Consider the following 17,037-nt stretch of genomic DNA (forward strand, 5'->3'; position numbering starts at 1 on the left):
AGTGAGCTTATGTATTTTGAGGGAGTAGCTTCAGATAAAATAGTTGGTAGGAAGAAGCTTCATGAAGGATTCAGTCTGGAAATCAATCAAGATTTTAATTTGGGGGGTGGTCGGGGGTCAATGATGAACTCAGTGCTGTCTGCTGTCACAACCCAAATAAGCAGATTATATGAAGATATACTGTATTTTGGCTTATTCTGACTTATTCTTTCAAAATGAAGCAGCACTAAACTCTGTGGTATGTGGGTGAAGTCTGGATGCTGTAAGCATTACAGTGCACTGAAAAGATGGACAGATAACAGAGACATTCTAAGAAAGGTAGTTCAATTTATCCAGACAGACACGTCTTATCTAAGTAAATAACAGTAGAACACAGTGGAAGAGCAGGAATATTCCAAACTTAAGGAATGGGACATTCACCATTATGACAATATAACAGGTTTATTACTGGGTTTTCTTTCACTTATTCATCAACTGACTGTGACGTGACTCATGTGGAAGTGAGTAACAGTGCACATGGCTAGAGGAGAGCTGTTGTTTGTGATTGTTTTTTTCCCTTTTTCATGAAAGACTGAATGTGAAAATGATGCTGTACTGTTTTCTGTGGTGCAACACAAAGAAAAACCACTTGAACACTTTTTCAAAACTCTTTTATTTCAATATTTACAATTATCAAACAGTTTTGAACCTTTGATGCAGACGATGTAGTTTAGCACTCATGAGGTGTGGCTTGGCATAAGCGTTGGCTTAACCCCCCCACCCCCCACGAAATCCTTCCTTCCCTTTTTTCAAAAGCTGAAAAGATCTATTCTGGTGTTCTCTGATTATTTCTGCTTTTCTTATTTCTGCTGTGTTCTTTGTGGTGATTCCCCCGAAACTGATGACAACAACCAAACCACAAAATAGAGAACAAATAGCTGAAAATAAGGAACTAGACAGTAAAATAATCATTAATATTTAGTTTTGCACAAGAATTAAATGTAAGTGATAACTGACCTGCAAATAAAACAATGAACAGCAGGTTAGTTCTATGATAAACTAAGATACAACTAAAATGACTATACATCTCACTGAAGAACTAATCAGTTACAAAAACAGCTAAAATAGTAAGGGTTTCAGTGACTACAACAAAAATATATGAGACAAATATAGGACACACACTGGACAGGTCACCAGTCCATCACAGGGCAGACAGACAGACATATACAGTTACACCCACACTCACACCTAGGGGCAATTTAGCATGTACAATTGGCGTGACTGCATGTCTTTGGACTGTGGGAGGAAACTAGAGAACCTGGAGGAAACCCACGCAGAGAGGGAGGACATGCAAAATCCATACTGAAAGGACCCCGGTCACAAGGTTGGGAGTCAAACCCAGGCCTTTCTTGCTGTGAGGCGACAGCACTACCCACTGCGCCACCGTGCTGCCTGGAATGCCAAACAGATGCTGTGTTTTTAGAAAACCAGTAGCTTCATGTAACTGCAGCTCTTGTTTAATAGCTGATTATTCATTTCATTTTCACTGTGTTTTGAACTCACTCTGTGGAAAGAACAACAACAAATAGTGAATAAGTGATGATGGATGAATAAACAAACCACACAATGTTCATGTTCCATTATGGTTCTCAGGGCAGCAGCTCATTAGATCACAGAAGCATGTGATAATGTATTGATCTATGGACGATGGTAAATGGAGGGAGGATGCTTTAAACCCTCCAACACACTGAGAAAAAAACTCTTCAGTGAAATTCACTAGAGCTGGTCTAGTGTACAGTACATTCTGAGGGTTTTGCATATGTATATAGTTACATGATAGCACTATCATGAGTGACCAAATTTGAACAGTGGTTTCAAATTTGAATAGCAACTGCCAATAATTTATATTAATCTTTACAATCAATTCAGCAGCCTTTTATTATTCAGGCTTTATGCAGAAGCTTTTAGAGTGTTGTAGTCATGCAGATGCCTGATTGGCTGTTATTCAAAGCTGAGAACAGTGAACATTAAGGAACATTAAAAAAAAAATTGACTGCTGTAGGGTCACAAATCTGCAGGTTGAAAAAACCATAACATGGCAACATGGTGTATACATAGTGTGCAAAAGTCACACACATGTATATATATCAGCAGCAGCACTGCAGTGTCTTATCCACTCAGTCCAGCGCAACACACACTAACACACCACCACTACGTCTGTGTTACTGCAGTGCTGCGAATGATCCACCACTCAAATAGTACCTGCTCTGTGAGGGTCCATGGGGGTCCTGACCACTGAAGAACAGGGTAAAAGGGGGCTAACAAAGCATGCAGAGAAACAGATGGACTACAGTCTGTAATTGTAGAACTACAAAGTGCACCTATATAGTGAGTGGACAGTGAGTGTAAAACAAGGAGGTGGTCATAATGTTATACCTGATTGCTGTATATAAATTACAAATATAAGTGAATAAATTGTACTTAATGATCACTTTGACTGGAAGTTAAATAAATGAACTGTCTGTGGTTGGTGCACTCTAGTCACAGTGGCAGCAGTTAGCAGCCCCCCAGACTCACACATTAAAACGGAAGTGGTGGGTTTCAGCTTAAAATGAGGCCCCAGTGTATCTAAAACCTTTTCATCAGGTCAGTGAAAGTAAAGTTCTTCACAATACATTAGAGATTAGATTAGTCTGATCATTTTAATTTTGATTGATCAAGAGAAAGGTAGATTCCACTTTTTCAGTATACATTGGAAAATTTAGCTTGTGAGAGTGTGAGAAAAAAGAAATAACAGTTAAACAAAGGTTCTCCTTTATACAGTTTCCAATGTATTCAGGCAATGCCTTCAGCATGAAATATAATGACTGCCTGAGTTCGACTGAACACATGCTGAAAACAACCTCAGGGTTGCTCTCAGGAACTGTAGCCACAGATACAAGCAGCTGTGCCACTCACAGCTGTTCTTAATAGTGTTTTATGTTTTTGACTTAAAAATAAAACATGCACAGTGATTTAGGCTGAAACAACAAAACATTTCAAATAGTTTGTCTCCTACTGTTTATGTTTATTTCTATATACTGTTTTATTTTATTTTTTCTTCTTTTATATGTACAGTTTTACTGTTTTTCTCCTGTTGTTTTTATTTGTGTATATTTATTACTTCCATTGTAAAGTATACTTTGGTTTATGAAAGATGCTTCATAAATAGAAATTCTTATTTTTCTACTTATTATTATTATTATTATTATTATTATTATTGGAACGTTTGCCCAATAATTCACCATACAGAAGCCAGCAGCATTGTGGATCTAAGTCTATAAGTGTAAATTACTATGGCACATGTAAGCAAAAAAAAACAAAAAAAAACAAAAAAAAACAAACCTGTAATCTTTTAAAGAGGTCCTAATCTGAGAAAATGAAAAGTAAAGCCAATTAGTTTAACATTACGATAAACACAACATGAACAAATAAACACTTAAAGTGCGCTGGTTTAACCATTTCTAAATCTCTTCTGGAGGAAGTCCAGTATTTACAGTTACCATCCAATATCTGCTTCAGCTGATCAATCGTTCATTACATTAGGTCAGGTGATGATGATGATGGGATTTAATAAGTCCATACAATGACTGGAGATCAGCAAGAAGTCGGGAACCAAACCTGTGTTCTTGTACCTCAGTGGTCACCAGCTCTCCTCCCGGAGATCTACTTTCCTGCAGAATTTATTTCCAACCTGTATCTAAAATGCTGCCTCTTCCTTATATAACACTAATGCATCTGATCCAGCCAATCTAGTACTTCTGAAGAGAAGGAGCAGGTGTGGCAGATTGTAGTTGGAACTAGAAGCTGCAAGAAGGTAGATCTACAGGATCAGGGTTAGTAATTATTCATTTAACTGCATTCCTTTAACCATGATGTCAATAGCTTTATTTGTGTTTATTCTAATGTAATATAGTGTTTTTAACAGCTAAAACACAACTTACTGCCAAGACAGAGAGTTACAAACAACTTTAAAAAATATACACACATGCAGTGAATTTAGAGTGTTTACTATGTATACAATGCATTCAGAGAAACAAATTCATGTTTACAGAAGATCATTTATAACCCTTCACTGTAATCTATCAGTATAAAAACAGGCAGCTATATTAAATATAGTTAACCTATATTTAATACATAGTTTTTAAACCTCATTTAAAAGAGTCATCTCAGCTGATATTGTTATGATTCTAGTTTGTAAGATGGTGAAACAGCCAGTTTAAATTCATGACAGCTTTTCACGCAATGCATGATGGGCATGCCCAGCCTAGCCCAGCCCAGCACGAGCGCATCAGCTCTGTGTGTTTTTCTTTTGTTTTCTATGAAGCTGAGAAGAAAACTGACGATGGAGTTGAAGAGTTAGTTGATGAAGCTGGTTGATTAGAATGGCTGGTTAAAATGTTCTCAGAATACAGGATTCATCCAGCTCTGCTTCACCTGCTTTACTGTAAGTCTGTTTTCCTCAAACTATTCCAGGAAAATAAAGAGCTCTGAACTTACAGTGCAGTCAGTCCAGACTGAACACTGATAGAGATCGTCTTTACTGTTACTGCTCTGTGTTTAATAGAAAACAGTGTCACTGTGAGTGTTGATGTGTTTTATACAGTAGAGCAGAACCGAAAGTAGGTGTATCTGTATTAGATGATGATCTATCAATGTGAAATACAGTCATATCAGTGATAGATCTGTATATAAAGTGTGTTGGATGTAGCTTTAAGCAGTAGTGAGGTCACTAAGCTTGTGTAGAGTGATAGAAAGATGTTTGCTATAATCATTTACATGTATATATAAAGTATGCAATTTATTTTAAATCATGTGAGACATGACATGCAAAAAGTGTGATGTTGTGGTATTGGATGCACACTATACAAGATGTTTTAGTATCATATGACCTCAAAAATACATTTATTCTAACAAAATGTTTTTTTTCACTTTTATAATAGTTTAATTACATTAGTTTTTACATTAGGTGTCTCGTTGTCGGTATTTCTTTCGCAAGTTTTGTTAATGTTTGAGTATTCCCTTAAAGTACATGGCTGCTAATTTTAATAAGTAAAGTAGAGCAGTGTTCTTCCTTCATAGCAGACACACAGCAAGTAGTCTGCTGAACTTGTACCTAATGTGAATTAAATTCAAACAGAGTGCTGCAGAAAAGACCTGTTGTAGTCCAAGTTCAGTCACTTTTTTATTCATCTGAGAAAGTGGCTTCAGAGATGAACTGACAAGGAATATGTATGTGAGTGTATATAGACTAATAATTTCTACTTACATTGTTTCAGGTCTGTTGTGCTCAGCTGGAGAAGAGGTTATCAGACTGCAGGAGCTGGAGGGAAACACTGTAACCATCCATACTGGATTAACTGGAGTTCAGAGTGATGCAAAGATTCTGTGGTTTTATGGACCTAAAAATGCAGATATAAAGATAGTGGACAGTCTGGTGTTTAAAGGGGAGACTAATACAGACTATGACAGTGAGAGATTCAGAGACAGACTGCAGCTGAACAGAAACAGTGGATCTTTAACCATCACAAACATCAGCAGAGAAGATTCTGGAGTTTATAAATTACACATCATTACAGGAAGTATCTCAGTCTGGAGTTTCAGTGTTGATGTTTATGGTGAGTAAATATTATATTTTCACCTTTATAGTTCCTGTAGAAACAGGTAGAACATGAATAAGAAGAACTGGGCTCAGATTGAACAAATAGCATGAACTGCACCAATTGAAGCAGCTGCAGCACCGGAACAGGATTTTAATTTTTTATTATTATTTTATGTAGGTTTTATTACATTTTCAGTTGCACATTTTCATGTCCAGTAACTACATTTCGTATGATAGGCAACTTATTGCGACTAGGCTAAAGTGATTTTGAACTAACAGTACCGAATATGTGGTCACACTTTATTTTTTATTTGTCCTGTATTGATCATCTACAGAGTCTCAAAGTTGTAAAGAAACAATGTGGTGAAACAATGGAATATCAACAGTGTCAGGGTTAATGTTAGGTTTGAAGTTTAGGTTGGGATTGGGATTAGGTTCAGTGTTAGATTTAGTTAGATTTAGATTTAGTGTTAGTTGGAAGACTTTTATACATTAAAATAATGAATATGCTCAATATTGTTAAATTATGATGTATAAACCAAATGGAAGTGTTTTGATTAATATAAAACATGAAAAATACGCAAAATATCTCTGTTAGTAGACCGACATTGTCTCATTGTGATGAAGTTTTTCTCTTGGGTAATGTCTCGGCCTATCTAATTTTGGAAAGACTAAATTCAGGATTTAAATTAAAGAGATAACGAGATAAAGAGATTCTGCACACGGCTCAGATGTGCTGTTTATATACAGTAGATATCAGATGTGGTGAAACGTCTGAATTTTGCAAACTGCAGTTGCAGCATAAGATCAGACACCGGATTTTCTCCATAGCAGCCAAACAGACAAAGCAAACACATTTCCGTTAACATTATCATAGTGTAACAGTTAATAGTTAATAGTAATTTGATATATATTTTTGGTTGTTTTGTTCAATGATTATGAGTTCAAAGATTCAGTGAATGTCTCATCTGTTTTGTTGTATTATTTTGTATTGTATAGCTCCAGTATCAAAGCCAACCATAAGAAATCAATCTGAAAAGTGCTCAGTGAATCCCAGAGAGTCGTGTTCTCCTCTGTGCTCTGTGGAGAATGGGAAGGATGTGAGTTTGTCCTGGTATGAAGAGAAAGAGAGAATCTCCCGCAATAGTAGCTCAGATTCCAGTGAACATCTTTATCTTCCTCTGAATATAACCAACCTAAACTGTTCTACTTACACCTGTGTAGCTGATAATCCAGTTAGCAATCAGACAACCCAGCTCAACATTACAAATATCTGCTATATTAACACAGGTAAGTGTTACCATTATCACTTTGATCTTGTGTCTAATTTGATGCTAACTGTATTGTGAATATAGTCAGAGTTGCTTACAGAAAGAAGCAGTTAAGCACTTCACTGGATCCTCTGATGCTCTACTGATGCAGATACAGCATGATACTAAAAATAGTTGTCTCTGTTGTTTTTTTTATATTTTGGAACAATTGTATTATTATTATTATTATTATTATTATTATTATTACTCCTTTACAGTTAAAGATCCAAATGAGGAGGTTCGTAGGAAGTCGCTGGTTGTTGTTCTGATACCTGTTCTGATTGTTGCTCTATCATTGATATTATGTGTGTGGGTCTGGAAAAAGAAGTCAAAGCAACAAGGCAAGAAATACATCTTCTCAATTTGCTACATCCACTGATTTTCATTATTTGTGATTTTGTACGTGAAACAAGTTTTTTTACTGCACTTCTGTAATACACTGTTCTGTGTTTTTGTGTTTGTAGTTCTTGAAGATGCTGAGCTGAATTATGCTGTAGTTAAAACTAAACCTCAAAATTCAAAAGAAGCTTGTGAGGTAAGTTCATTACAGACTTAATAGTTAATCCTTTTTGGTTATTGTGCTGTGGTTACACATACCATATGAGCATGGGGACATTTGTGTTCATCTACTGAACTTCAGACTTGAGCAATAGCTTCCACACCTGAAATGGAACAGGACTAGAATAGGAATAGTTCTCTTTAAATTAATTTTCATGTTGAAATAGTTTAATCTTTGGTGACTATTCATGTTAATCTGTTGGGAACTTAAATCACAAAACAAACTTTTAGTATGTGACTCAGAGCATTAGCATGTGTGCATAAATGTTAGCATAATTTTTAAAGATCTTATTTTAACAGACTTGTTGAGACTTGTGAAATATTAACAACTTTAGATCTAGATATCGTGCTTTCATTATTATGAAAGATTGTCCATGCACCGTCAAAGGCACAAAATGGAAGGACTGTACAGCAGGGTCCAAAAGTCTGAGAGCACTAGTGAAAATGCTGCTCTGTTGCTTTCTTTTCCAATTAAATACTAAATGTGTCATTACAAATTATATTACCAGCATAACAACCTGAATGTAGAGTAGAATCTTTGACATTTTAACACTTCAGAATTTAGTATTTGGTAGGCCTCTTTTTGCTTTAATACCAGTGACATGAATTCCACAGTGGTGTGGCAGCTCACTGGTATGGCACAGAACAGAAAAAAAGGGGCAAATCAGAGGCAGAAAAACCTCTGAAAAACTAAGCATGATAGAGCTACACATATCAGAATCGCACATACTTCGCACACACCACAGGACACGCTTGATTTCACTTTCACTCCAACATCAGTCACTCGACTTTATATCCTCTAAATTTTAGCCATTTTAGGATCAGTTCGCTACCAAGCCATATTCTGCAGGGGGCAGAGCTGTTAGCATGCTAGCAAACCTAATGTAGCTCCTCTGTTCAAGGTAGCAGCACTTCTCGAACTTACCAATTTTCAATAGACTTTTGATGAAGACTTTTGGACCCTCGCTGTATATTTTAACAGTATTAAAGAGCTGAAATTACTGAAATGTTCTGCTGTGTTTTACAGGTAAACAGAGCTGCAGTAACAGAAGTTCAGGACCAGAGTGACTCTGTGCTGTACTCAACTGTCAGGACGTAACTCATTTCAGTAGCAGTAAATCCTTTTTCATTACATTTCTACTTCTTAGTTCACCACTGCCCTGTTTTGGTCAGTATTCAGTGTGTTGTTTAGAACTGGTCAGAAATATTAACAATCAGTCTATTGCTGTGTGTAAAATGCATTTCATTCTGAACTGCTATAAAATGGTATTTCAGTCTTTTCTATTACATATTTTTTATATGATTTAATTTATTTTTTATTGTATGTTTTATTTTTATGACGTTACAGTCAGTCCTGTCAAGACTTGCAGCAGTTTAATCATGGTTTTATTATTCACCATCTTGAACACCTGGGGTCTGTCTCACCAGGCAGAATTTCTCACTTAGCCAGTTAACTTTAATCTTAGTCCGATCCAATCCTGGATCTTATGCTGTGATCACTTTTTACCAGGATACGTCACCATAGCAACTCATGCTGGACCCCTAACCTGCTCCAGGGATATCTGATCAAACAGCTTTGGAAACAATCAGGGCCAATCAGGAACTGATAGAGGTGGACCTCACTTTTTCTTTGTGGTGTCATGTGAAAAATATCACAACAAAATACTTTTAGCAGACAAAAAACTAAACATACAACATACATAAGAAGCTTAGAAAGCAGTTACTACTCCACTAAGCACTAATGCAGTAGCACTGGCAAAACATGGCTTTTTAACAGTTATATACATGCTTTACTTTCTGCATATTTATGTAAATTTCTATGTTTTTTTTAAATAAGTTGCTCTTCTATGGCTGTACATCATGAAGATCATGCTATGCACATGCATGAAGAATCACAGCCCGTGTATCTAAACCTGGAGAAAGGGGGTTAACACTTCACTGAACGGCAGTATTTGTAAGGCTACATGACACCTACATAAGCTGCTTTTGTCAGTTTTGTTGTCACTGAACCTCAATAAGCATTATAACTGATGCTTGTTGGTATAAGCCTTTATAAATATCTAAACAGGTTTATGTCAGTTGTCATTAAAGGCTTATGTAGGTGTATTTTACGAACGCTGCTCTTCGTTAAAGTGTTACTCAAAGTTGCCAACAAATGTCATAAAACAAGTAAACCACGGATTCATTTGTTGGGTTTCATGAAGCTGAAACTCAGTATGGAGTCCTGTATGGAGTTTAACTTGCTTTGTGAGACAGACCCCTGATGAAAACCACTCTTATTACTATATTACTGTATCTTATTTCACTTGATAATGTGAAGGTATGGGATAGTGGCACTGCAGGACTTGCAACAACGATTTTTTTTATCATGTCAACGGCTCATTTGCAAGCTGACAAAGCCGAAGCCTTTGGGTAGAATCTAACTAGTTAGACTTGTTGTAAACTCTCAACTCAAGCACTGTTTTTTTGCACACTTTTAAATAATTTAGAATTGTGTAAAGTTAGCTAGGAAAAAAAGTGAGGTCATTGAGGAACTAGAGCTACTGATAACCACCGACAACAAAGCAGCTTCAGGTTTCAGTCGTCCCAATTTTCAAGGTGTGTCCAGAGCATTTAGTGTTCTGTATCTTCAGTAAAAGTCTACAGAGTCGAAGCTTAAACACATCAGGGTCTATTTAATGCTGTAGAAATTATCTAATGATAAATAGATAATAAAGTTGTTATTCTATGACCAGCAAAACCTTTAGAATTAATATACCTTTATTTACTAGAATATTTAAACCTCTGACTCATTTCAATGGAAGGTGCACATACATTCAGTAAGACCTTTTTTCTTTGTTTTGTTCATGTTTAACTAACAGAGATCTGCTCCTCCCTGTTGTTACTGTGGGTGTTGGCTGCTGACAGTCAGCACATGAACCTGAATCGTTTCACAACAACTACAACAACATCGCCCTCTACTGTTCAAATGTTTCATATGTTTCCATACTAAAAAAACCCACATGAGGATAGAGAATGCACAACACTTTAAATTACATTCAGCTTTTCAGGTGACCACTAAAACTCTTTCAGTGCTGTCTTAAATTGTACTTTTCTACATTTTTCAAAAATTATCCTTCAAAGCAGTGGAGGAGTAGATCAGCAGAATTAGTGGAGCATCAAGAGCATTAATAAGCAGTATTAACACTGCATGCAACACAGTGAAACAGAAGGATTTACATGTTATTCCATCTTTGCTAACTATGTGCCCTGACCAGCTACATATGTGTGTGATTAATCTTATATATCTGAAATAGCATGTAGTGCACATGATAATCTTAAGAAAATTAGAAACTCTTCATCCTTTATAGATTCACAAACTGGAACTGTTTCAACCACTAAACTACAATTTAGTCTTTTCAAGAAATGTTTAGCAGACTTCCTCAGTTTATTACATTATATAGACTGCTGATTTATTAGTGAATTTAACTGAAAAATAATCTAATACACTTCATCCCTCCTTTCTTACTCTCAGCAATTGAATGTTAAGGGGATAAGCAAACTTTTTACAGACACATATATAGAAAACATGATTATCATTTTTAAATCAATACCTTTATCTACTGTTTAATCAGTTTATTTAACCTATTATTATCATTCCTCCTACAAACCACAGAATTAAAGACAGCAGTCACTAAAATACTCTGATAAACAACAAATAATACATCAATACTCCCATCAAACAACCTTCACTTCCTAATAAAATAATCTACACTGAGTCTTCAGTAATAAAGTCAGTTTTACTTTTCTAGGTCAGCTTTCTTTCCTAAAGGACACCAACTGGAGTTACTTCCTGCTTTTTATCATTTGACCTGTAATCTGAAATGCCATTTTAAAGTGAACCTGTAAATATAGTAAAATATTACTGTAAGTAAAATCTGTATAAATCTCAGTAAAATGATGAACTACTCATTCTTTAATCTCTAATCTTCAGTCTTTAATCTGAGTGAATGTGTTGTCCTACCGCTCTTCATCGAGCTCCTCTCAGCTCCGTCACACTTCAGTTTAGACAACAAGAGCAGCCTGTCAGCCACATCCATCAGACAGTGTCCAGTTCTTTAGTGGAAGAAGGAATTGCAGGCATTTCCAACAGCAGTTTGTCAGCAATCTTTTCATTCTTTATGAACTGAAACTATGTTCAGTACAGCAGATCAGCTCTGAGCTCCAACCGATGACTGTCTGCGCTTCTTCGAAATGGCGACAGAAACGTACAGCATGTCTCCTCCTACATGGTGACGTAGGATCACAACGTCACTAACATTATAATAAACCTTCGTCTTCGCTTTTAAACTCAAATTCAGGATGGAACTTCTGTTTTTACAGTAGCCTAAAATGCCATTTTCAGTTAGACCACAATCTGCATCATCACTCTGTATAAAATCATTATAAATTAATTTTATATAATCTGAACAAATGATAATCTGCTCATTCTTTGGAGACATTGATATCAGCATTAACTGTGACTAAATATTTCCTGTTTATGATTGTTAAAGTCAGTCAAAATGAAGCATTCAACTATTTAATTATGTAGAAAAAGTAATTAATTCACTAAATTTGAAAACTTTCACCTACCTCCACTTTACTGAGCTCCACTCAGCTCCTACCAGGTCACTCAACAAGGACACCTGTTAGCCTGTTAGCCAAACCTGTCAAACAATGACCAGACTGATTTGTCAGCATTTCTGAGGTGTTTGTCAGCATTTCTTCATACTTGCATCTACTGAGATTATATGTAGTACAGCAGACCAGCGCTGTGCTTAAACCAGTACGTCCTTCTCTCTGTTTACAGAATGGAGATTGAGTTTTTGTCTCCTCCTCCCTAGTGAAAGAGGAAAATGCCATCAGTCAACTTAAAATCAACCCTTAGTCCCGTACTCAGTAAATTCAAGATGAAAGTATAAGAATCTGTTTTTACAGTAATAATAAATTGTCTCACAATACAATAGAGAGGTTTAGTCAGAGTCAGAATACTTACAGCTGTATTAACATACACCAAATAAACCGCATATCATATTATCGATCAAATTAATTGTTATAGTCAGTCTCAGGCTGTAGTTATTAGTAGAAAAGTAGAAAATTCTCTGTCACCTACCTCTCTCTGCGGAGTTTGTAGGAAGAAGGACCTTCCTTCTGAGGTCAGAAGGAAGAAGGAAGCAGGATTCTGGCTTTAGTTTTGTTTATCAAATGATGTTCAGAAGGTCTGTTCTGGAATGAAAGCAACTGAAGGCATTTTGAACTCAAGAACTATTTCATTTTCTTCATTATAAGACTATTTTCAGTATGTGGAGAAACCTGTACTCAGAATAAATACACCTAAATCTCTTTCCTTTTTAACACTGAATCAGAACAATAATGACTGACCCACCTATATTTGCATTAAACACACATAAACAAAGGACAGGTTTGTCACCCAAATCATTACCTTACTGACCTCTCACTCCCCCATATACTCATCAAAGTCATTATAGAGGTATAAACAAACATTAGTGCAAAGACTATTATTAGTGTGATTAGTTTCAGAAGTTTCTATGAAATGCTTGAGAGTAAACATTACGTTGGTATTACGAGGTGCACCTCAGTAACATCAATCAAGGACCATCAATATTTGGATGCCAGCAAAGTTATTGTTATTTTATCTGTCTATCACAGCGTTTTGGAGTTGAAACTGATTAACAAATGTGAGCTCAAAGTGCAGATTATCTGCTTTCATTTGAATGTAGTAACATCCGAATTGGGTAAACGGTGTTGGAATTACAACCATTTTTATTCATAGCCTCCCTATTTTTAGGTGCTCAAAAGTAATTGGATGAGTGGCTGATCAGCTGTTCTGTGGCCAGACGTGTGCTACATCCTCATTATTTCACTTGTAGGTAAGCAGACACAAAGTCTAGAGTTGATTTTACGTGTAGCATTTACATGTGGTATCCAAATCCAAGTCCAAAGAGCTGTCACTGTCAGCAAGCTCACAGTTGCTCCCTGCCAACTCCTAAAGTAGTTTCAGAGCAAGCTAGTCTAGGCTGGTAGGACATCATTTTGGTTCATGTGTAAAGTAGGGATGCAGCGATTTGGGAATTGTGAACAGATACTGATTTTATATATCTGTCCATGCCGATACATAAACATTTATAAAATGTAGAAATTGGGACTAAATCCACCTGAAATATGTTACAGAAAAATATTAGCAGAGGGCTACAAATGCAGAAAGAAATCATTAAAACGCAGGTCTTTTAGCGCAATAGCTCAGCATCACCTAGAGGTAAAATGTGGATTGTCAGGTCGGCCCTGAGGACTAAAACTTTCTGCTGTACCATGATACAATAAATATTTCATCATATATTGATTTGAAATATCTGTCAGATCAAAACATCTGTCCTATGCCCAAATTTTTTAAGCAAATATTGGTCAATACTGGTTCTGGTATTAACCTGCATTCGTAGTCAAAAGTCCACATTAGCTTCAGCTTTCTCTAAAAAACTGATTTCAAATATTTTTGTGGAGAATTCCACCATTTAATTTAAATTTTAGATGTAAACAAAGTCAAACAGAGAAACTCACTGACTCTGACTTCTCTATAGTAGTGTTGATAGGAACCACGGATCATGATGTCTTTGATGCAAATTTAATTTACTATGCAAAACCACAAGTGGACCTACCCGTCTTCTGAATTTTTGGATCTAATACAATGACAATCTGAAAAAATATGTTTCTTTGGGTACTAGTTTCCCTTACAACACTCTGCGTGTACCTCTCCAGCATGAATAGCTTTTTTATAGATCCGTTTTAGGTTAAAATCTTATCCCAAACTATTATAATCATTGCCCCAGACATCGGGCAGTGTATTCATATCCATTTAATGTAATAACCTCTGTAAAGTAGCTTTTAGAGGCATTAAACTCTTTGTTTAGATGTCTCGTTTCTGTCACCACTGCGTACAATCCTGAATTACTTTCTCAGAGCATTTCACACCAAACCACTGTGAATAGCTTTGTTTTCATCGTAATTTTTGAATTATGCATAAATTGTTAAAAATCGATAGAATTCCTTTTTAAAGTTAGACTTTTAAATAATCCACTCAAACTGCAGAATTGTTTACACCTTTGTGCTCTTGAGTGTGTGTAGATTCTTTTCTTGCCTAAGAACAAATCCCAAATAAGAAAACACTGGTGCATGGCAGAATATTCTTAAGAACAGTTGCTGAATGAAACCCAATCTTCATTAGTCCTCATTCTTAGGTCCTTATACATTGTCTTCAGATTCACAGGTTACACAATGATCTTTATTTTATTTAAACCCAGAATTTTGTCCATGTACCACTTTGTAACTCACCTGTTGCTCTTTTTGGGATGGTAGGCCCGTCTTAGCACAGCAGCGACAGTGACCTTGACATGATAGTGGCAAAGCAGTGTGGGTGGTGATGGTATGACTGAATCATTCACAGCAGTGTTTTTGGAGTAAAAACCCTAATTTCAACCAAAAATATCTAGCAAGCAGTAGTCCAGTGGTCAAGATGGCTGAAAAAACTGTGCATTAAATAGAGGAGCTACAGTTTCCAAGAGTACCAGCAACAGAGGACCAACAATGTACAGTACTGTGCAAAAACTAGAGAACACTCTCCATTAATTTAATTTTCAGTCAAAACAACCATGAAGTTATTCAGGAAACACATAATTAACAAAAATGTTCTTTTTTTAGTATTTAGTGAGTCCACCCTTTGTCTTTATTACAGCTTTCTTTATTTTCAGGAGACTTGCTCTGAAATAGGGATATTTTTCCACACCTCCAGTCTTAGAAGCTGGTTGCATTTCTCACAATCCAGAATGGAAGCAGATCAATTTAAGATTTCCAATAGGTTTGCCAATATTTTTTCTCTAGTGCTGATACAGAGATACTGATCATTCAAAATACAGGTATGGTGTACAGCATTTTGTGTCATGCATGTAATAGAACTGATCATGGCTACGTTTGCATTGATGCGCACTTTGACATGTTCTGTGCAGGTGGATGTGGCTAAGGATCTGTTTGATATGGACAAATTAATGTAATTTTACTTTATTATGGTTCCAAAGCAATAAAAGTTTGAGTTACATGAAACTCTGTCAAGTGTTCTTTTTTGTAGGAAAAATGTATGCAACAAATTAAATTTAACTAATTTCATTTCACACAGACAATGTGGAGAGATAAGATCGTATGTGTGTAAAAAGTTTTAAGGCGTGTGGGAACAACAGAGACAACCTTTACCACAGTGGTCTCAAACCCCAAACACCTTCACCAACAAACCCTCAATGACATGCTGTGGAGCAAAAACACTCATTCATGCATCAACATGCATTTTTTTTCAGCAATGCATGGAAAGAGATGCATTATTCGCTACAGTATAGGCTGAAAAGAACTGCATTTCAAGCCTTACAGGTGCTATAAAATATATATAAATTCCAATAACATTGCTCTCTGCAGAGTCAAAGTGATACTGAGTGTGGTTTATTCTATATAGGTCAGAATGGAGAGGGTCTGCTGCAGAAACTGAATGTGGCTTTCTATGCTAAATGGAAATGTGTTTGAATGCATGCACACCTCTAACTGGGTTTTTGTGGTTCCAGTCTGTATACCTCTGTTTATGAGCTCCATCTCGTAGGCACATACCAGCCTGATGTTCAGCCCATACTGAACACTTTCTCAACAAGTCATTTACAGAAAACAGGAGTCAGGAGCTCACAGGCTGAGCCACCTACACGTCCATTTAACCTCCTGCTGTGCCAGAAAGCCTTGCCTGCATGATCCACTTGCCCGCCTGATAAGATTAGTACCTGCATAAACTCAGACTAGATTTTTAATCTTAGACATTTCTCCATTATCCATACTAATGTGTCATCATGACAGGCTTCTAACAGTAGCTGGTAACACTTTACTTGAACTCTGCTGCCTAACACTGACATGAACATGGAAGATACTGTCATGAGTTATTATAACCGATTTTGTTTAGTAAAACAGTAACAGTAAACAGTGCCCTGTTACCATTACCAGGAATTGTCATGATAGATAATAGTGTTTGATGTCATGATGGTTTTTGTCACACGCTTTTTTTTTATTTTTTATATGTACTCTAGTTAGCCATCATGACATTAGGCATTATGACACATTTTCAGTAATTTCTATTAACCAACGGCTCAGTATAATGTTATTTACTTTACTCAGGCTACTGCTCCGCTTTTTGCTTGGTTAATACGAATCTAATGCAATTTGAAATTGTATTCATATTAGTGGTCATATGTGTCATATTGGTATGATTCATTTTAGTATTCATATGATTTATGTGTAGTCTGACAAATCATGTTCCCTTTATTACATCACTTTCACCCTTTAAAATGGTCCTTTAAGGGTAAGTAAAGGCAGTGCATGGGCAGACTGGCCATCTGGATGTTCTGGAAAGGTCTAGAACGGCCGTCCATCCAATTAACATCAGCCTGACAACACTGTGTCTAAAATAACTTACATTTATTCATTTAGGAGACA

At 36.2% G+C, this 17,037-nt stretch overlaps 1 protein-coding gene and 1 long non-coding RNA gene across 3 annotated transcripts; one reads left to right on the plus strand and one right to left on the minus strand.

Annotated features, from left to right (window-relative positions):
• Positions 1-633: 633 nt before the first annotated feature.
• LOC118816614 lies at positions 634-12,344 on the minus strand. 2 transcript variants are annotated; one of them, XR_005007888.1, is made up of 4 exons: positions 12,100-12,344; positions 11,492-11,752; positions 5,288-5,420; positions 634-1,543 (listed from the first exon to the last, which is right to left on the minus strand). It is a non-coding gene; the product is annotated as an uncharacterized LOC118816614 (long non-coding RNA). The 2 variants fall into 2 exon arrangements; XR_005007887.1 differs by lacking the exon at positions 12,100-12,344 and having other exon boundaries at positions 11,492-11,817.
• LOC118816611 (CD48 antigen-like) lies at positions 4,356-8,627 on the plus strand. Its single transcript, XM_036583097.1, has 6 exons — positions 4,356-4,465; positions 5,298-5,636; positions 6,620-6,910; positions 7,149-7,271; positions 7,395-7,465; positions 8,516-8,627. The coding sequence occupies exons 1-6, from the start codon at positions 4,417-4,419 to the stop codon at positions 8,585-8,587; spliced, it is 945 nt and encodes a 314-aa protein (XP_036438990.1). The 5' UTR covers positions 4,356-4,416; the 3' UTR covers positions 8,588-8,627.
• Positions 12,345-17,037: the final 4,693 nt, after the last annotated feature.

This window comes from Colossoma macropomum, unplaced genomic scaffold (genome assembly GCF_904425465.1).
Source record: "Colossoma macropomum unplaced genomic scaffold, Colossoma_macropomum, whole genome shotgun sequence".
NCBI lineage: Eukaryota > Metazoa > Chordata > Actinopteri > Characiformes > Serrasalmidae > Colossoma > Colossoma macropomum.

Coding starts and splice junctions, on each gene's coding strand:
- LOC118816611 (XM_036583097.1), top strand. CDS start 4,417: ATGTTCTCAGAATACAGGATTCATCCAGCTCTGCTTCACCTGCTTTAC. Junction 6,911..7,148: donor TATCTGCTATATTAACACAG/GTAAGTGTTACC, acceptor ACTCCTTTACAG/TTAAAGATCCAAATGAGGAG. Junction 7,466..8,515: donor ATTCAAAAGAAGCTTGTGAG/GTAAGTTCATTA, acceptor TGTGTTTTACAG/GTAAACAGAGCTGCAGTAAC.